The following is a 22,537-nucleotide window of genomic DNA, read 5'->3' as shown; positions in this document are numbered from 1 at the left end:
GATGATATGACGCTCATAAGTGTTGAAATACTCCATGTGAGGACAGAGATGATATGACGCTCCAGAATCCAAAATCCACACATCATTACAGTGTGGCTGTTCATCCGCAACCAAGGCCAATTCTTCTTCCGAATTTGTGTCATCAGCTTCTGCCACAGTCGCAGAACCGTTAGCATCTTCCTTCTTGCCCAGTTTCTTCTTTATCCTTGGACAATCAGCCTTCCAATGCCCTGGTTCTTTACAATATCTGCAGATGTCATCTGGCTTTGGGCCTTTAGGACCTTTTGAACCTTTTGAGTTCTGTTTCTTCTGTCCGAATTTCTTCTGTCCTTTACCCGTAACAGATAATCCCGATGGCAGATCTTCTGTGGCTGAACTCGTTGCCTGTTGACGATCCTCTCTGATGTGGAGAGCAGATCGAACATCCTCCAACGAAAGAGTTTCCTTTCCAGTCATAAAAGACTCAACAAAATTTTCGTAAGATTCAGGCAGAGACACAAGCAAAATTAAAGCAGCATCCTCGTCTTCTACTTTAACTTCAACATTACGCAAATCTAGCAAAATTTTATTCAAATTTTCCAGATGATCCCGAAGGGGCGTACCTTCCTGCATGCGTAACCGAAACAAACGTTGCTTCAAGAGCAACTTGTTGGTTAGAGACTTCGTAATGTATAGACTCTCCAACTTCGCCCAAAGAGCAGCAGCCGTCTCCTGATCCGCAACTTCGATGATAACATCGTCAGACAGGCTCAATATGATGGTCGAGTGGGCCTTTTCGTCTAGGGTTGTCCACTCCTTATCATCCTCTGTAGCCTTCTTTGTTTTGAGCGGCTCCCACAAACCCTGCTGCTTCAGCAGAGATCGCATCTTGATCTGCCATAAACCAAAACTATTTCTCCCGGTGAATTTGTCAACCTTCACGTTCAGAGCAGACATCTCGATTTACCAGACAAAACCCTCGCAGCGGAATTCAAAACCCTAGTTCGAAAACCAAGGCTCTAGATACCAGTTTGTTATGACAAATAGGGCAATTGTGAATCGAGAAACAAAAGAACGTAAATAGACACAGAATTTACGTGGTTCACCAACGTTGTGTTGGCTACGACCACGGGCATAAACGGAGAACAAATTGTATTATGACTGCGGTTTTCAGATACAAATTTATGTGCTCTACTCCCATATATATAGACACACATTAGACAGACTGGGCCTAGGAAACATAATCCTATCCCAATTAGGAAACCTAATCCTATACAAATTCAAGGCATGCTAACAGTTTTATAATAAATGTGAGTAGGAATGAGTTCGGGACGAAGGAAGTATTATATTACGTGCATAAACATAATTTTTTGGAGTTCCATTATATTAAACTAGTTTTAACAACCATGCTATGCATGGCCATGCAATTTTAAAATAATGATTGCAAATTGTAACATGATCCTTTGTCCTAATTTAAAGTAAAAAAGATTTCTTAATCCTCACACAATCCTTTTGTCTCAAGGAAGAAGAATTGTACGGTGCTCTCATAGTACTCCCTCCGTCCCGGCTAAGATGACACATTGCTTAGCCGGCACGGGATTTTAGGAGTTATTGGTTAAAGTGTTTAATTGGAGAAAGATAAGGTGGGTTTAAGTATTAAAGTAGAAGGATAAAGAAAAATGGATATTTTAATAGAAATGAGAAAAAGTGGTTGAGTTTATTAATTGTGAGAAAGTTACCAAAAAAAAAAAAATGTGTCATCTTAATTGGACAAACTAAAAAGGAAAACGTGTCATCTTAAGCGGGACAGGGGAGTATCTTTTAGTAATTGGTCTTAAAAAATGGAGTACAATTTTATTTCTCAATATTTGAAACTGCGAAAAGTCTCTTTCCCAATTGTTTCCCTTTTCTCACTTTCAATCTCACCTGAAGATGAGCAGAAGGGCTGCTGTATCTGCAATCGATCTCGTTCATGGAAGAGGATTTCTCAATCGATGGTCTCGTAAAACGGGTATTCTCTCTCCTCCATTCTCTCTCTTCTCTTCCAAGGCTTTTCAACCTAAGCGGCGCACAATAGATTTCAGTATTGTTAAAGAATTAGATGATGCTATTAAATTGTTTGGAGAAATGAAGAGTATGCGGCCTCAGCCTTCTATTCTAGTGTACAACAATCTTATGAGTGTCTGTGTAAAGATTGAGCAGTATTCTTTTGCCCTCAATGTGTTTGATGAAATGCTTCAGATGGGATTCCCTGTTAATATTTACACTATGAATATTGCGGTTAACTGTTGCTGTCACTTGAAAGATATAAACTCTGGTTTTGCTATAATGGCCTTCTTTTTTAAGAGTGGTTTCGAACCAAATGCTGCGACAATCAGCCCTCTCATTAAAGGGTTCTTTTTAGAGGGTAAGGAGGCAGAATCTGTGAAATTATTCCAAAAGGTTCTGGATTTAAAATTTTGTGAGCCTGATCAGGTTATGATTCTGCACTTGATAGATGGGTTATGCAAAACTGGGCAGGTCATTGTGGCTTATGATTGGGTTCATAGATTAGAAAGTTGTGGGTGGAGACCCAACGTTTGGGCTTATAGCACATTAATTGATGGGTTCTGCAAGGGTGGAAATGTGGATGACGCTTTGCGACTTCTTCCTAAGATGAACAGCAAGGGTATTTTACCCAATGTGGTCACGTATAATGCACTTATTGATGGATTTTGTTTGAAAGGTGAAGTAGATAAAGCAAAACAGTTATTAGATTCCATGGTAGAGATGGACCTGAAACCTGATATTGTAAGTTTTAGCAGTTTACTAAATGGATACTGTAAGAAGGGGCTTGTGGATGAAGCTCGACTTGTTTTTCATGAAATTTCCTCTAAAGGCTTGCTGCATAATGTGTTTACTTATAATACCATGCTACACGGATTGTTTAGTGCAAATAAATTTGGCGAGGGCTGGAAACTTTTTGAGGATATGGAAGATCAACAAGTGTGTTTTCCTGACTTGCATACTTATAATATATTGTTGGATGTGTTGTGTAGCAATGGAGAGATGGATAAGGCTGTTTCATTGTTGCGTGTGATTGAAGATAATGGATTTACCCCTAATATTGTTAGCTACAACAGCTTATTAAATGGATATTGCAAGATGGGAAGCGTGGATGAAGCTTGGCTCCTTTTTCTTGAAATTCCCAATAAAGGTTTGGTGCTAGATAACCGTATTTATAATACCATGATACACGGATTATTTAGTAAATATAGATTTGTTGAGGGCTGGAAACTTTTCAAGGATATGGAAGCCCAACAAGTATGTTGTCCTAACTTGCATACTTATAATATATTGTTGGATGGGCTGTGTAATATTGGGAAGATTGATGAGGCTCTTTTGTTGCTGCACAAGATTGAAGATAAAGGATTTACCTCTGATATTGTTACTTACAATAGCTTATTGAAAGGATATTGCAAAAAGGGAAGTGTGGATGAAGCTTGGCTTCTTTTTCTTGAAATTCCAAATAAAGGCTTGGTACGAGATAACCATACTTATAATACCATGATACACGGATTATTTAGTATGGGTCGATTTTCCGAGGGCTGGAAACTTTTTGAGGATATGGAAGACCAACAAGTGTGTCCTGACTTGTGTACTTACAATATATTGCTGTATGGGCTGTGTAGGAATGGGGAGATTGATGAAGTAAAACATTTTCTATTAGAGATGGAGAATCGTGGTTGTGGGCCTAATCAAGTAACATACGATGTCATCACCGGGACTCTGCTAAAACAAAATGAGGTTGACAAGGCAAGATCATTCATAGAAGAAATGCATGAGAAGGGATTCTCAGCTGATTCTGCAACTTCTTCGATGCCAAGTGGAGATGATTTTTTCCTCAAATTGATGAAGGACCTTACGCCCAAGGAAATTGTATCCTAGTCCTTATCAAGTGAAGGTTAGTGATATTATCACCACTCTTTATGCATAATTATAATTTTAATCTGAAACTTATATTGAAACTGCTGATTTTAGTTCATGTTATGTTTATTTCCACGCATGCTTCGTTGTTTCTAGTGCAGGGTGAGGATCGATGCAGCCCAAGAGGTTTATGTCTCGGAGCTTCAAGCCAGATTCAATTTTTTGTATGCTTGTGACGTATGAATTCCTTAATGCTGCTGCGTGAATGTGATGCAATTGAACATGCTAATATTGTCAGAGTATATTTGTTTTCAAAACTTGTTATATTTGGATGAGCTAAACGGTTAGTTGTTGAGGATTCTATCTGCATTTCTCTGTATTTTGGTAACTGAGAATTCATTCTCATTTTGTGCTTTTACTTGACTCTCTGGATCTGTCAAACCATTCCGGCTAGAGAAAAAATGGGTTAGGTCAAGCATGTTCTAATATCGTCCAACATTTAAATACTAATATAAATTCTTATACTTATAGGTCAAGCATGTTCTAATATCATCCAACATAGTCCTGTCCAGAGTGAGTCATATCAGTATCATATTATAAGAGCTCTTTGGTTTCAGGATCAATTGCCATAAACAGCTCTTCTGTTCCAAGACGAGATTGCTGTGTTAATAGAGACGTCTTTAAGAACATCGGTTATTGGCATGTCGCTCACAGTATCACCAGTTAGAAGAACAAAATCTCCATGTATCACATCAAACCATCAAAATACAATTCAAGCATTTAATATCAATATATAAACAAAGACATTCAACAGCCAAATTAGAACTTGTGCGCTCTAAAGTATCTGTAAAAATAGTAGTAATAAGGAGTACCATGTCACACATACCATCCAAACTAGATTAGCCTACACCTTTGGTAAAAGTTTAACAACCATATCAAATAGAACACCATCATTATCTTCCCATCGCAGAGGTTCACTCAACATTGAAATAGTGGTGGCGCCAAGTGTGCATCCCCCTCTTGCAGTCATCTCTTTCAAGACAAGAATCGCATCGTCCAACTTATTCCATTTGAGAAGACCTTGAACAAAAACGTTGTATGTCACACTAACGGGCAAGCACCCCTTGTTCACCATTTGTACCATCAAATCCTTAGCCTCTTCTATCTGCCCTTCTTTGCAAAGTGCACCAATAAGGCTGTATATGTTATAACACTAGGCTGCAAATTTAGGGAAGGAAGCTCGTTAAACACATCCTTTGCTTGTCTGAGTTTACCATCATTGCACAACCTTTCAATGAGGATATCATAAATTACTATGTTTGGAATGATGCCTTTGTTTTCCATGGTTTGCAACATGGAAAATGCTTCATCAATACGATGAGCACTACACAAACCATGTAACAAGATTCCATAAGTTGTAGTAGGAGAAACTCGTAGAGCTTCCATCTCTTTGAACAACTTTAAACCCTCTTCACACCGGCCTTCACCAAATAAGGCCTCTGGCATTATGCTATATGAAACCACATCGCGCTCTAACCCTTTGGTGCGAATCATGTTAAAAATACGACCGACTTCATCAATTCGACCCAACTTGCAGTACCCGTTCATCAAATTATTGTAGCTTCTAACATTAGGCTTGATGCCAGATTTCACTGAGAGTTGGAAAATGTTTCTGGCTTTGTCTACCTCGCCCAGCAAACAATATCTATTCATCAATGCATTGTATGTTACAATGTCAGGTTGAACATCAATTTGCAGATGTTTGCAGATGTGAATTCAGGTCTCGTTCGGCCCAGACCATGTTGAGAACTGGAGCAATGAACTTTGAATTTGTTCTAGTCTTATTAGGGCCGCAATTGATCATTTGGAAAATCACTATGATCGCCAAATAAAATTTGATTTATGTTAAAGAACTAATAACTATGTATATAATTGATAAAGGGTAACCATGCATCTGAGACATCCGATATTGATCATCCGGATCAACGGCTGGAATTCAAGTGCAACGGCTAACTTGAGAGTGGAAGCGGTTTGTTGAAGCGCGCCTCAAGCTGGGACCACGAGCTGAGGAGATGAGCTGCCACATCAGTATATAAATGTGGAAGCTCAATTGCACTCACATTATTCGCGTGCATCTTTCACATTAGATTCAACATTTCATTAGGGTTTCTTCACTTGATTAACTTTGAAGAAGAAAGTTAGATTAGAGGTGTGAGATTTATAGTCGAGTTGTTGAGCTCCCTTGTTGTTTGTAATCTCTGTAAATCATCATCAATAAAGGATCACATCTGTTCTTTGCCCGTGGATGTAGATCAATTGATCGAACCACGTTAAATTCTTGTGTGTTGTTTCTTGCTGTTCTTGAGCAATCATTCCATCGCCGATTCATGACAATAATAAAATTTAAAGTTTGAACAGCTTCAAACTACAAATGAACAGCTTCAAACTACAAATGAACAGCTAAATTAATTTTAGTTTTAAAGAATAGTAAAGGTTAATTATGGTCCTAAAGATATGACTAAAATATGAATTTGATCCAAAACATTCACTTTTGAAAAACAGGTCCATAACAAATGAAATCCTCGTCACAGTGGTCCTTTTTTGATCGTTCCGTAAAAAAACTATATGCCACTGCACAATTGGCATTGACCGTTAGTTTTTTACGGAACCGTAAAAAAAATGACTACGGCGACATTTTCATTTTTATGGACCTGTTTTTCAAAAAGTGAATGTTTTGGACCAAAATTGACCTTTACTCTTCAAAGAAATCAAAATTCAATTTTAATGCATTCATGCATAAGAAGAAAAAAAACTATTTGATTTATAAATTTAAAATTTTATCAAAATAGACTGATAAAAAAACAGATAAATGCAAGTGTGATGAAGGTGTTCTACTAACTGCCAAGTATGGGTTATGCTCTGAAATGGCTTTTGAGATACTTGAAATTAACTGCCAAGTATGGGTTATGCTATTCTAAGTGTGATAAAGGTGTTCTACTAACTGGTTTTGTGGATTCCAATTATGCTAATGACAGGGATAAGAGGAAGTCAACTATTTCCTATGTGTTTACAGTTTGAAAGTCTTGCATAAGTTGGAAATCCTAGCTACAGCACATAGTGGCTTTGTCTACTACTGAGTCAGAGTACATTGCCATTACTGAGGCAATGAAAGAGGCTGTTTGGTTAAAGGGAGTACTCTCTGAACTTAAGTTTGTGAAGTCTTCTCCTGTTGTGTTCTCTGATTCTCAGTCTGCTATTCAGTTATGTGAAACCCTGTTTTCCATGATAGGACAAAGCATATAGATGTAAGGTTTCATTACATTAGGGATATTGTAGAAAAAGGTAAAGTTTTTCTTCAAAAAGTGCATACAGATAAAAACTCAGCTGACATAGGAACTAAGCCCTTACCATTAGAAAAACTTCTTTTCTGCATTAAATATTTGCACTTTGATCTAGGATACGTTGCATGTCCCGGGGGAAAGACCTCAGCCACCTTATCAGCTGTGGTAAGGGTGGTAGGTGGCTAGAGGCATGGAGTCCTTTAGACTAATGGGTGTCAGCCACTCTGGTGTCTAAAGGCAACCTGGTAGTTCCCAAAATGCTTGTGGACTTAGTCCTTTGGTGCTGAGGGATCTACCTTGTAGGTTGTGATGATTTTGACCTTAGCTTATAACCAGATTGGTTTCCTAGAATAAAGTCCAAGGTGGAGTATGTTGGATATTGATGGACTTTCTATTTGGGCTGGTTATTTATTTGGTCCATGTGTTATTGATTTGGGCTGAGCCCAAATGACTTACCTCTTGCTCCAGATGCTGCCACGTGGACTCTCACCCGGATCACGGCTCTGAGCCGTTGGATTGTGGAGTGTGTTAGTTATGTGAGTGGAGAGAGTCTCTCATTCTATCGAACCCTACTCTCTCTCTTCTCTTTGCAGATCTAGAACTCTCTCTCTGTGTGCCCTTTCTTCTCCGATGGATCTCCTGCCATTCTTGAGTGATCTTTCACGGTTTCTTTAGTGATTGACCGAGTGTGAGTGGTGGAGAAGACAACTACTTCGGTTGCTGTGTGTGGTGAAGATCTAAAGTTTAGTGTGTGAGACTTTTCTGTGTGAGTTTGTGTTCGAGGTGTCTAGTTCTTGTGTGGTGAAGTTGTGTGGTGTTGGTTTCTGCAGTGAGAGGTTGATCTGGTCAGATATCAACGGTGCTCCCTTGGATTGGTTTCTGGTAGAATAGATCTGGTTATTGGCGGGTTTCTAAGCCATCTTTTGATCTATTCAGTTTCTCTCTTGTTTCTTGTGTTAACCAGATTGTGCAATGTCTCTTTTGATCCGAGAGGATCTTGTTTGTTATTGCTAATCTGTTTATTCAGTGTGCAGGTTTCTTAGGAGAACTTTGGTGATACTTCAAGAACCCTAGATTAGCATATTGACTATAGTTGTAATAGTTGATAGTTCTTTGGTTGTAATCTTGATAACTCAACAAAATCAGTCGCATGGTTAGAGTTTGACTGAGCTCTCCTAATGAAGAACAAAGAGGTCTTGGTAAATAGTGAATCCGTACCTAATCTGATCCCTACAACCATACTATGTAATTATATAAGGGCAAATTGCTAGGAAAGTCATGAATTTTTAACATAGTTTGGTTTTTCCCATTTACTTTAAATGTTGCATGAAAAGTCATGAACTTTACCTGATTATGTAAATTTCTCATCTGACCCAACCCGATAGATTTCTGACACAATTACTTATCATACATGGTGCGTCAGAGGCATGACTTAGTACACATTCGTACAATAGGTGAGAACACTTCGTTGCTTGTTGTGTGTAGCCCTGATCTAAGCAAGGACTCAATTTCTTCTTCCGTTGCCTTTTGAAAAATAGGTGGTTCATCAAATAAGATACTCCCTCTGTTCCAGAGTAATGGAGACGTTTCTTTTCGGCACAGAGATTAAGAAAAATTGTGTTTGGTGAATTAAGTAAATGGAGAGTAAAGTGGAAAATGAAAAAGGTATAGAGATGAAGAAAGAATAAAGTAAGAAAGAGTAAAGTAGGTGTGGAAAAATGTGTTGACTTTTACTAAAAATGGAAATGACTCTATTACTATGGAACGTACCAAAATGGCAAAATGACTCTATTACTATGGAACAGAGAAAGTATCATCTGCAACACACAATGAATAGAATACCTTCTCATAGTCATTGTACCTCTCTGGAAGCTTTACATTTTTTCTTGGTCTATCTCTAGCCAGCTTATACGATTCTGCTTCTTGTATATCATTATTTGTTGGTTTTCCTGTATCAGTATTATGCTGATGATATTCACCATTTTGTTGATTTGTCAGCTCCACCTCCAAATAAGCTCCCTCCATGCTCTTGTCCTTTTCAGCATATGGCATCCTTGTCTCATCAAAGACTACATATCTGTTGACAACTACAAAATTTATCAAACTCAGAAGATAGATAATCAAGACACCATATCTGTTTCTCCACTAACAAATGCCATTCTCTGAAATATTTGAAGGCTTCTGATTTTTCTCTAAGTATGTAGACTCATAGCTTCTCGAAAAATCATCACTTTTTGACATCAAGTATCTACTTCTGAGTTTGACAACTTTTGCAGTCAGAAGGGATTTAGGAGACATAAAAATCAGTACCATGTTGGAACTGGTACACTCCAAAGTATCATAGAAAATAAAAATCAGTACCATGTAAGACAAACTATCATCCAACTAGATTAGCCTACACCTTCTTTGGTAAAAGTTTCATAACCATATCAAAAAGAACACCATCATTATCCTCCCTTCGCAGAGGTTTACTCAACATCGAAATAGTGGTGGCGCCAAGTGTGCATCCCCCTCTTGCAATATCTCTTTCAAGACAAGAATCGCATCGTCCAACTTATTCCATTTGAGAAGACCTTGAACAAAAACGTTGTAAGTCACGCTGTTGGGCAAACACCCTTTGTTCACAATTTGAACCATCAAATTTCGGGAAGGAAGCTCATCAAACACATCCTTTGCTTGTATGAGTTTACCATCTTTGCACAATCCTTCGATGAGGATATCATAAATAACTATGTCTGAAATGATGCCTTTGTTTTCCATGGTGTGCAACATGGCAAATGCTTCTTCAATACGATGAGCACTACACAAACCATGTAACAAGATTCCATAAGTTTTTGTAGTAGGATAAACTTGTAGAGCTTCCATCTCTTTGAACAACTTCAAGCCCTCTTCACACCGGCCTTCACCAAATATGGCCTCTAGCATTATGCTATAAGAAACCACATCGCGCTCTAACCCTTTGGTGTGAATCATGTTAAAAATACGACCGACTTCATCAATTCGTCCCAACTTGCAGTACCCGTTCATCAAATTATTGTAGCTTCTAACATTAGGCTTAATGCCAGGTTTCACTGAGAGTTCGAAAATGTTTCTAGCTTTCTCTACTTCGCCCAGCAAACAATATCCATTCATCAATGCTTTGTATGTAACAATGTAGGTTGAACATCAATTTGCCTCATCTTGACTCAAATAACTTAAACTTTCCGAAATAGAAAAATAATTTTATTAACATGAAACAGAGCGAGTACTATTTTTTTTCTTAGCTTCCGACAACGAATGAATGCAACTATGCAAGAGAAAATTTTGACGATTAATTTTTTCATTTTAAAGGAAATCAAGGTTTGATTTTTTAATCCGTTCATGCATAAGAAAAAATTGAGCTTGTAATTGGAATCAAAATAGGCTAGGCCTTCAATGTACATCGTGGACTAGTTGGGATTTTCTTCTTATTGGATTTGTATTTTTCCGTTTCAGCCCAAAAACTTCTATTTTCCTTCATTGGGTTGGACCAACTATTACTACTTTTTTTTTATTTCAGCCCAAATATCTTTGTTGATCAACTAAAATTTCATTATATAGTCCGAAACCATTATGGAAGTAAATAGAGTAACATAATAAAACCCATTGATGATAACATATAACTCATGGGACTTATATACTTCCATTTATCTGTTGTCTCATGCCTCTGATTTAAAATTACATTTGTTTTCTTCTCATTTTAGATAAAGCGACCCATCATTCACTTATCTAATTGCACTCAAATTTTATTATAAAACTAATATATAAAAGTGGGGTCCACTTTCCACTAACTCATTGCCCTTTTCTTCTTGTGCCAAATCAAAATTAGACTATAAATAGCGGACGGAAGGAGTAACTTTATAGTCCTCCGGTATTATATATATGAAACGTAGGAGTACATGTTTCATTTTTCCAATAGCTATAAGTCGTGACGACGTCTCTTAAGCACCATCCGCTCACGCTCTAATCCCATGCTCGGTGATGGCATGCTTTTTCAATAATATGAACAATAATTATTGGACAAATTGAAATTTGGCCATACATCGTAATTGAAATGACTATTCGTTAGTATGCATATTAGTTAGGCATAGAAGCATCCAAGGAAAACCGAGATCAGCTCAAACAGGGGCACAAAGATTGATAGTCATAGCTAGATTCCCATCCTATGAAATAGAATGAGACACTATGTGGTTATTTCTTCAAATATCTAAATATGAGTCTTGATCAATCATTTCATAACCATATCAAATAAAACACTATCTTTACCTGCTATTAGTCAACAACCAAATAAGAACTAGTGCACTTTAGAGGTCATAACAGTAATACCATGTAACACATATCATCCAATTATATTAGATTCTTTGGTAAAAGATTCTTAACTATATCAAATAGAACACTATCTTTCCCCAAAGACTCGAGCCAGTCCATCCCTAAGATCACGTCTGGCCCGTGGATTTGTAAGACGTGGAGATCCACCCGAAATACCGTCCCCTGAACCTCTAATTTAGTATGTCGGGACACATGGGAACAAAGCAGCGCCTCGCCGTTTCCTACAAACACCCTAAAGGGTCGGATAGGTGCCAGCGGTATATGGAGCGCTTCGGCAATTTTAGGGTGCAGAAAATCCCTGTCACTTCCCGTGTCGATGAGTACACTCACTTCCTTACCCTGAATGATACCCACCCATGACCCGTAATGGTCGGGACCTGCGTCCACCGTCCATGGCGTGTATGTGTGACACGTCCATCGTTTCCATATCCTCAACTGCAAATTCTGCAAGATTTTCCACCTCCAACACATCCTCGTCTTATGCGTAGAACAATATGCGCTGCTTGCACACATGCCCTGGTACCCACTTTTCCGGGCAGTGCCAACATAGGTTTAGGCGTGAACGCTCGTCCTTCTCAGCTTGGGAAACCAGAATCCCACGAAATTTTGTCTGGTCTATGGTGCGGGCTGGCTGGGCTCCGGCGGGGTCGGGATCCGGCGCAGCTGAAGTCGTCGGTGTATTGTTTGCGACCCTTCCGGTCTGGTCGTTCTTGCCGTCTCGGTTCTGCGAAGGACGACGTTGAGCGACGGTCGATGGAGTTGTACGCGTTCCTGCATGTCCGGTTTAAGGCCGGCTAGAAACAATGTAAAAAGCCTCGACTCTGGGACGCCTTGGACCCAGTTTAAATATTTCTCAAACGTATCATGATACTCCAGAACCGATCCTGTCTTCGTCAACTTGGCCAACAGACCAAAATAGTCCTTGAAACTTTGCCTATCGAACCGATGGCGCACATCATCTAAGAATTCTTGCCATGTTACGAACTGGTAATTGGCACAATAGTTAAATACCTATTTTGTGGCCGGCTGGTCGAATAGCATGACCGCATAGTGCAATCTCTGGGCTTCGGGCATCATTAAGTGATCGAAGTAATACTAAACCCTCGATATCCAATTGTTTGCATCGGACCCGTCGAAGCGCGGTGGGTCCATCTTTACGCGCTGCTGTTTGTCGGCACCTGGTATCTGCGCCTGGTACCGTTGGGGGGTCCCAACAAGAGACTGACCGACCGAAGGGACGATCAGCACCGCCGTTATGGTGTCGCGGATGCCGGAATCCGGGCGTCTCCCAGCTGCGACCATCACGCTCTCTTCCTTCGCAAAATTCCAAATTAGGGTTTCTATTATTAAAACCCTTCTCTCCATATTTTCGTCGACGGTAGTCACCAAACTCTGCGTCGTCCCCATCGGTGAACTTGGGTTGTGGTTCCGCCTCGCGGAATGGATTCTGATCTAGATACTTGAATCTACGATCTGTTTCCTCTCTCCATATATCGAATTTCTCAAGCTTGTCGAGAACATGGTCTAGTTTATGTCCGACTGGGTCATCGCTACGATGATCGTCGGTCGTACGTTGTTCTATCTCTCTGTCGCCCAGTGGCGACCGATAAAAGCCGCCGCCGCCGCGCCGATTTCCGTTCGGTTGGCAACCCCCGAACCTGTTTGCGGGGAAGGATTCCATTCTCGGTCCCCCCCCAACTAGCCTTGTCATTGAAGTTGTTGCGTTTCATGAGTACATGGGACGAAAGCACCAGTTGTTGAGGACCTTCTCGGTCCCTCTCAATGAAAGCACCAGTTGTTAGGGTTTTACCCCTAACTTCGATCGCCGATTGGCTTAGACGATCAATCGTTTCTCCGGCATCTAGTCGTAGGATCGGCGAAGGCTAGAAGCGGTTGTGCGCGGAAGTCTTTTCCGTCGGGCAACGCGTTATCTAGGGTTTGTAGAGAATTACATGTGTGTTTGGGCAAATAATATTTCATTCATAATTGTGTTAATGAACAAAAGCCCTATTTATAAATTAAGGACCCTAGGGTTGATTCGACCTAATCTTAATCATCTCGGGAAAGAATCAACAAAGAAAACCTGAAACGGAGCTTGTACTTATGCTTGACACTTAATCAAAAATAAACAATAAAAATATGCAAAATTAAATACCATAAATAAATAACCAAAAATAACTATTAAACTAGGAAACAATTTGGGAACGAAGTCGCCCAACTTCTCGGGCGGACGTACGTTCTTCTTTGGCTTCGTCTTTGCAATTGACACTTCATTCCTTGGCTGCTTCGCGGCTCCTGCCTTCTCCCCGGCGACGTCGGTCGCCTGTTATAGCAGTACCGTATCAGAGACCCCGTTCGGCTAGCGGCAAACTATAATGGATTCAAGGCATACTAACAAAATGATAATAACATATCCGAATCACCATTATCACTTTCATCAAAATCTACTTCTCCATCAATATTTGTCTTCTCTTTAGCTATAATCAAAATCATCATCCTCATCATCTTGTAAGTCATAATCAGAGTCAATAAAAACATCATCTTTCTTGTTCTTACTTTCAGTATCATCATTTTTCTTGTCATTATTTTCGATATCATATATCCTTTGTCCGATATTTCCATACATCTCTGTCTCTCCAATGTAGACATGCATAATCCTAGAATCACCTGTATTTATCTCTTTAAAGTCATTGAAAGCAATATTTTCAAACTGATACAAGTATAAATGACGGTTTGATGTACAAATATACATATTACATTTCAACATATTAGATGCATAACTGCATACTACTATAAATTAAAAAAACTTTTATTTCCATTAATATAATTAAATTAAAACACGCAATAAAATTGATGCTTCAATATAATGCGGCAGTTTCCTGCAAATATAATTGAGAATTAGGCAATTAAATGCATATAATGAAGTACTTCCTCCGTCCCAAGGAAGATGACCCCTTCCTTGGGCGGCACGGGATTTTATGCAGTTATATTTAGTGTGGTAAGAGAAGAGAGTAAAGTAAGAGAGAGGGAATAAAGTAGAGATAAAGGTGTTTCCATTTTAAGTAACGGGTCATCTTGATTAGGACAAACCAAAAAGGAAAGTGGGTCATCTTCAATGGGACGGAGGGAGTACTATTATCTTTTTAGTACGTACTATAAATTTAAGGAAAATTAAAAAAGTTAATAAGTAGGCGTAGGGCAGCTCATGGAGAATGGGTCTAAATAAACTCCACTATAACCATTAATCTGGCAGGAAACTTCAAAACTACACAAAATTATTAAGTATCAAATGGCAGATGCAAGCACAACTTAACATATCGATACGAATCGAACAGGAGCTCTGAATTTGCGTCGAAAAATGCCTTATAGTCTTGTAATTCACTCCTGTCAAAATTAGTGGGGAGAAATGGCTTCATATAGGGAAAAAGGACTATTTTAAATACAGCAGCCCACAGAAGAAGATAGTGAAGATCAGATGACTCTAACTCATACTTCAGATGTTTTTGCGGTGAAACCGGCATTGTAGAAGAGTGTTTGCATATCGTGAAAATGAAATTAAACCAATTTAACGACAAACAATACATCACTGAGATCCGACAACGTCATCAACTTAGGCATGGAAAAATTCAAGGAATTCTGGGATCGGCTCAAACAGTGGCACAAAGATTGATAGTCAAAGCTAGTTTCCCATCATTCGAAATAGAATGAGAAACTATGTGATTATTTCTTCAAATATCTAAATACGAGTCTTGATCAGACTACACAATCCAACCATCAAAATACAATTCAAGCATTTAATATCAGTTTATAAACATAAGAGATTCAACAACAAAATAAGAACTTGTGCACTCTTAAGGTTAAAAATAGTAATACCATGTAAAACATCATCCAATTATATTAGCCTGCACCTTCTTTGGTAAAAGATTCTTAACCATATCAAATAGAACACTATCTTTACCTGCTATTCGTAGAGGTTCAATCAACATCGAAAGAGTGGTGGCACCAAGTGTGCATCCCTCTCTTGCAGTCATCTCTTTCAATACAAGAATCGCATCGTCCAACATATTCCATTTGAGAAGACCTTGAACAAAAACGTTGTATGTCACACTAACGGGCAAGCACCCCTTGTTCACCATTTGTACCATCAACTCCTTAGCCTCTTCTATTTGTCCTTCTTTGCAAAGTGCACCAATAAGGCTTGTATATGTTATAACATTAGGCTGTAAATTCCTGGAAGGAAGCTCGTCAAACACCTCTTTTGCTTGTCTGAGTTTACCATCATTGCACAACCCATCAATGAGGATGTTGTAAGTTACTATGTCAGGACTGATGCCTTTGTTTTCCATGGTATGCAACATGGAAAATGCTTCATCAATACGATAAGCATTGCACAAACCATGTAACAAGATATTGTAAGTTATTACATTATGATACACTTGTAGAGCTTCCATCTTTTTATACAGCTTCAAGCCCTCTTCACACCGGCCTTCACCAAATAAGGCCTCTAGCATTATGTTATAAGAAACCACATCGCGCTCTAACCCTTTGGTGCGAATCATGGTAAAAATACGTCTGACTTCATTAATTCGTCCCAACTTGCAGTACCCGTTCATCAAACTATTGTAGCTTCTTATATCAGGCTTGATGCCAGATTTCACTGAGAGTTGGAAAATGTTTCTAGCTTTCTCTACCTCGCCCAACAAACAATATCCATTCATCAATGCACTGTATGTAACAATGTCGGGTTGAACATCAATATGCCTCATCTTGACCAGCATATGCTCGGCCTCTTCCATCCTTCCCTCTCGGCAAAGGGCATCTACAAAAATATTACATGTAACCACATTTGGGAAGACTATGCGATATCATCTTCCTTAACATGTCTTCAGCCTCTTTTCCTCTTTTATGATTGCATAACCCCTCAATTATTGAATTATATGTCACAACATCCGGTGAAATCCCCTTCTCACCCAAGGTAGAGAAGAGTTGGAGAGCATCATCAACCTTTCTATCTTTGCACAAGCCATTAATAACTATGTTGTAAGCATAAACATTAAGTTTGAAGTTTCCTTTCTCCAATCGACAAAGCAATTCGAGCGCCTTAACAGTACCTACTGCTTTGCATAACCCATTAATCATAACACTATACGTACGTTCATCGGGAGTGCACAGTTGCTCCGCAGACAACCTCCAACACAGCTTGGCTGCCTCTGGGATCCTTCCGACGAATACAAGCCCTTTGATGAGAGTGTTAAATGTTACCACATCAGGCTTATACCCACGCTTGAAAAAACTGCCTAAAATAGCAAATCCAAAATCTGGTCTTTCCAGGCGGCAGAAGCAATCGATCGCAATACTCAAGGTGTAGTCATCTACAGGAGCACCTCTTTGAAGCATTTCGCCGAACAGTTTAAGAGCAAGTGAGTATTTCTGCATCTTGACCACAGCAGTCAATAACTTGGTGAAATCAATAACAGAAGGGGGCGGATGCATTCTCAACATATTCCGGAATTGATCGATGGCATCATCGGGCTCACGTATACAGCTGAAATCAAATCTGGGATAAGCAGAAAAGCATCGAATTTGGTGATAATGCATAACCCCTCTATGTTTACACCAACAATTTGATAGAAATCTTCGGAAGATCAGTGCTGATTTCAAAGACATGATTTTGATTGTCGATCTGGAATTCTTGGGTTAATTTGAAACAAATTTGGTAAAAAAAAAATCTGGAAAATGAAAATGGCGATGCTAATTTTTTGATGCTAAGGCTAAAAGTAATGGTTTCGTTGAAGAGGGCAGATTTTTGGAATTGATCGACGGCATCATCGGGCTCACGTAATTAAAATGGGCTGGGCTGGGCCTTCAATGTACATCTTGGACAGTTGGGATTTTTGTTTGTTTTTTTTTTTTATTGCATTTGTAATTTTTTTTTCAGCCCAAGACTTTTTCTTTTTCTTATGGGCTTGACCCAACTATTACTTACTACCTCTGTCCACGAAAATTCATCCCGGTTTGACCGGACACGGGTTTTAAGAAATGTAATAGAAAGTGAGTTGAAAAAGTTAGTGGATTGTGGGTCCTACATTTATATATTAGTTTTATAATAAAATGTGAGTAGGAATGAGTTAGTGGAATATAGGGTCCACTACCAAAATTGGTAAAAGTGAAATGGGACAAATTTTCGTGGACGGAGGTAGTATAATAAAACGGTTGTCGACATGCTCTGATGGTATGAAACCATGGTAGAAGTTAATGCAGTACCATCATAAAATCAATTGATGATAAAAGAAGTAACTTATTAGACTTATATAATTTCGGGATATTGAAATCTAATACTACCTCCGTTCACGAAAATTTGTCCCATTTTTTCATTTTCGTCTGTCCCCCAAAATTTGTCCTATTTCACTTTTACTATTTTTGGTAGTGGACCTCATATTCCACTATCTCACTCCTACTCACATTTTATTATAAAACTAATATATAAAAGTAGGACCCACAATCCACTAACTTTTTCAATTCATTTTCCATTAGAGCATCCACAATGAATGCCCGATCGCGCGCCCGATCGGCCGAGATCGGGCTCGGGCACGCTCGGGCATCCATTGTAGCCCTCGGTCGCGCCCGAGCGCGACCGATAGTTCGGTCGCGCCCGATCCCGAGCCCGATCGATCGGGCGCGGGATCGGGCGCCCATTGCGACCAAACGCCCGAGCCCGATCTTAAAAAAAAAAAAAATTAAAAATGATTTTTAATTATAAAAATCAATTTTTAATTCAAAAAAATCAATTTTTAAATTAAAAAATCATTTTTTAACTTGAAATAAAAACTATAATTTCACAACGATCCATACTAAAAGAAGGATCCGTGAATTAGTGAAAGAATATATTTATAGAATATAATCCTTCACACTAAATGAGCAAGTTTTGCATTACTTGAGTAAACCTTTTATAGATAGGTTTTCAACTCCAACTTTCATTGTGACTTCGATGTGGGACAAATGACAATTTTATAGATAGGTTTTTAACTCCAAATTTCTTTGTGATTTCGATGTGGGACAATTAGTTTTACACGTAAAAGAGAGTTTTTTGTTGCTTTATGTAAAAATTTGTTTGATTTCAATGTATAATCTATATTTAGCCAAATGGTAAATGTATATGGGAAAATTATAGAGAATGTGTGTTCAAGTCCCAAACTCAACATACTTTTTTTATTTTGACCTTTATTATACTTTACTCATTTTATTCGATTAATGCAAGTGTTTTATTTAAATTTATTGTGTTCTATAATATTGTATTTATATTTTGCTATTTTTTATTTAATTAAAATTAAATATATAATTTATAATTTTTTTTAAATTAAGTAATGCATGATTTTCATTTAATTTAGTATTTAATTTTTCTATTTATAATGTGTGAAAATATAAAAAAATAACATTAAAATTGAAATGAAAAGTGGATAAGAGATAGGGCATCATCCACTAGGGCTCCACCATTGCAGAAAGATAGGGCATGCTGACGTGGCAACCACTAGGGCTCTCACTGGGGCTTCCACTAGGGCATCCATTGTGGATGCCCTTACATTTCTTAAAACTCGTGCCCGGTCAAACCGGGACGAATTTTCACGGACGGAGGTAGTATTATGGAACTTTCAAAAAGTTGGGTTTTTCCGATGAACTTTGAAATTGACAAATAATATCACGAACTTTACACCGAGTTTGTTATTTCTCACAAATGAAAATATTCCTACAAATAATATTACGATACGGATTTTTTTTCGTAATTTCTGGACAACAATTTTGAGAGCTTCAAGTTTTTCAATCATTAAAGATAGTTTTTCTTGAAGCACACCCTCCAAAATTTTGTTCTTCAATCTATGAAAATAATATGAATTTTTTCATTCGTGGAAAAAAAACAAACTCTGGGTAAAGTTCGTGATATTATTTGTCAATTTTAACTTTTTGAAATTCTAACTTTTTGAAAGTTTGATGATATTAGATGTCAATATTCCTATAATTGTTTTTGATTCCTTATGTATACATATGTAAAACATTTGTTTCATTTTTCCAATAGGTATATGTAAGTCCTTACAACTACAACTTCTCTTACTCACCATTTGCGCACACTCTAATCCCATGCTCGGTGATGACATGCTTTTTTTCAATTTTAAGGTTGATAGTAAGTTAATTTAACCATACTTTATAATTGCAATGACTATTCTTAGTATGCATGTACACTAGTACTAGTACGTCACGTCATTTAACTTGGTACATATTTGTATAAAATATGCAACTGGAAAACTTTGGAAGAGATAATTGTAAATTTTTCAAAAATTGTGGGATCAATCTAGCTTTTACCATACTTAGTTGTATACGTATTTGACAATTTCCCCTAAAATCAATATCTATACATAGAGATTTAACAAATAAATAAGAACTTAGCAGCCCCAAAATAATTATACTAGGGTATAATATAGGAGTCCCATTATCCACAAATGCACTCTTAAAGACCGAACCACCGAACCCTACCAAATTATTGCTTTTAGATCTAATTTTTTATGGATAAGATACATAAATTTATAAATTATTTTCGCCTTCATCACGAGCCTATTTTAATTCATCCGAAGGTAAATAAGTCATACACTAACATGCTACGAAGATTTAACTTCGTTCCAGAATATATTACTTCATTCTAGTAGGTTTTTACTTCATTCTAGTAGGTTTTTACTTCATTCCAGTACGTAAATGTGGTTTCGCCGTCGCGTGCCGTTCTTTCTCTCTACAATATCTATCACTACCGCCATAGCGCTAATATGGTTTAATAATCACATGGAATAATGTATTAAATTATTGGAATGAAGTATGTGTAGAAGCATTTGAAGTCCTACTGGAATGATGTAAAAATCTTATCCAATGAAGTAATAATGTGAATGAAGTAATAAACTCACTTGAATAAATTGCATTTTTAATTGTTAATCAAGCAAAAACCCACGTCAATGAATTTGAATGAAGTATATGTTGAATCATTTCAAAACCTACTGGAAGCAAGTAAAAACATGTTGTAGTTTCAAGGTAATACGTACATAATGAAGTAATAAACCTATACAATGAAGTAAAATGGGCTTGTAATGAAGCCGGAAAAAATTTCACAACAACACATCTCATCAGAAAAACTAGATTTAATGGCCCAGATTTGATCTCTAGTTCGGTCTTTAAAATTGGTTCGACATTGATCACAACTTGTATAATGTATAACTAAATATGCATATGTCAAAGCTATTTTTTTTTCAGATTTTTCAATTTGAAAATAGCCATTTCGAACCGAACAAACAAATTGAGTTTCCAAGAAAATTAAACTTAAAATAGAACGTTATATCTCAAACTCTATACATACCATCCTACAATTACCTCGTTTATCAAACATATGTATCGATTTAATTGCAAAAAGTAGTTAATAACATCAAACGTAAACTTAATTAGTTCATTCAATTAATTAAATATCAAGTTTAATTCCACCCATAGTTCAATAGTACTATGTAAACATATAATAACATGAAACGTAAACTTAATTAGTTCATTCAATTAATTAAATATCAAGTTTAATTCCACCCATAGTTCACTAATCACTAGTATATAAACATATCAATACAACGAACTATACCATAGAAAACAAAGCAATAATCTCTTATATACTATACTACTTCACTACCATCAAAATTAGTGTGAAAATGACTTCTTGGTGGAAAAAGTCGATCTTCATCGCTCTCATCGTTGCGATCGCCATTCCAACTTCGTTGGCCCACAAACGACGATCCCGAAGATGGGATGACTCAAACTCAGACGATGCGGAACAGTACTTGAGAGATCTTTGCTCTGAAACCGATAGATCAGACGCGTGTTTTAACATCGTTAAATCGGAATTACACCGATTTAACCACATTATTGGAGACATCAATGACAAAATAATCGACTTGGCCTTGGAAAAATCCAAGGAATTCCGAGATCAGCTCAAACAGTGGCACAAAGACTCCAACGACGAGAGATTGAAGAAGAAGTATCGTTCGTGCTCCTCCAATTACAACGACATCAATCGCGACCTCCAAGAGCTGCAGAGGAATTTAGATTCTGATGATGATCGAAAAACTTCTGATCTCATCAAGGATATTGAGCACGAATTGGATGAGTGCAAGCGGGAATTCGGGCGGGGTTCATTCGACCCTGGCCATGTTGAGGACCGGAACAATGAACTCGGAATTTATTTTGACCTTGTTAGGGTCGCAATTGACCGTTTGGAAGATTTCTACAAGGAGACAAATCACCAATAAAATTGATCAATTTGTCGAGAGAATTAGTATAACATGAAATTCAAAGCTCGATTTGTTCAGCTTCCTTCTATAGCTTCAAATAATGAATGAATACAAAAATTTTGAAGTTTATTTGTTTTTATTTTCAAGTAAGTTGAGGTTTGCTTTTTTTAATTATCTGCATGCATAAGAAAAGATTGGAGTTGATTTATTGATTTGCGAATTTATCTAACCATTAAAATCGGGTGAGTTGATTTTGAGACATAATATATGTTCTCTATAAACAGTTATACTTTCTAAATGGTGTAATATATACATTGAAAACCTAACTCTATTGAGTTTCCAACCATATATAATATATTACCAACTCTTATTTTCCATTTTAATGGAGCAAGATGATAGGGACCTCGAACCAAATGATCAACTGAACGAGTCCGACGCGGAAGATCGGCCACCAGCAACAGTGGCTACTCGTTATATTAGTTAGAATAGTTATGTTTCTTAATTATGTCCTTGCTTTATTATTTTTATTGAACAATATCTTTAGGTAGATTTTATTATATTTTTTCGGGTTTTCTTCTTGATTCTTTCCCGAATCGTAGAGTCGAATCAAGCAGGGTCCGGACTCTATATAAAGGGTCCATTAGAGAGTCGAAAAAGGCA

At 37.7% G+C, this 22,537-nt stretch overlaps 2 protein-coding genes and 1 pseudogene across 4 annotated transcripts; 2 read left to right on the top strand and 1 right to left on the bottom strand.

The window, feature by feature from the left end:
- The first annotated feature begins 1,851 nt into the window (after positions 1 to 1,851).
- LOC125209234 (uncharacterized) lies at positions 1,852 to 4,303 on the top strand. Of its 3 annotated transcripts, none has more exons than XM_048108848.2 (2): positions 1,852 to 3,922; positions 4,047 to 4,303. In XM_048108848.2, exon 1 carries the CDS (start codon positions 1,912 to 1,914, stop codon positions 3,904 to 3,906), a length of 1,995 nt encoding a protein of 664 aa, XP_047964805.1. In that variant the 5' UTR covers positions 1,852 to 1,911; the 3' UTR covers positions 3,907 to 3,922; positions 4,047 to 4,303. The 3 variants fall into 3 exon arrangements, with proteins under 3 accessions (XP_047964805.1, XP_047964797.1, XP_047964812.1); XM_048108840.2 differs by having other exon boundaries at positions 4,042 to 4,303; XM_048108855.2 differs by having other exon boundaries at positions 4,000 to 4,303.
- A 486-nt stretch (positions 4,304 to 4,789) lies between these two features.
- LOC125210916 (uncharacterized) lies at positions 4,790 to 17,335 on the bottom strand (annotated as a pseudogene).
- A 3,963-nt stretch (positions 17,336 to 21,298) lies between these two features.
- LOC125210930 (uncharacterized) lies at positions 21,299 to 21,895 on the top strand. The gene has a single exon (XM_048110574.1). It carries the CDS (start codon positions 21,299 to 21,301, stop codon positions 21,893 to 21,895), a length of 597 nt encoding a protein of 198 aa, XP_047966531.1.
- The last annotated feature ends 642 nt before the right edge of the window (positions 21,896 to 22,537 follow it).

This window comes from Salvia hispanica, chromosome 2, assembly GCF_029641045.1.
Source record: "Salvia hispanica isolate PSC_SH4W2 chromosome 2, Shi_PSC_v1, whole genome shotgun sequence".
Classification (NCBI taxonomy): Eukaryota; Viridiplantae; Streptophyta; class Magnoliopsida; order Lamiales; family Lamiaceae; genus Salvia; species Salvia hispanica.
This window is presented reverse-complemented; position numbering and strand designations above follow the sequence as displayed.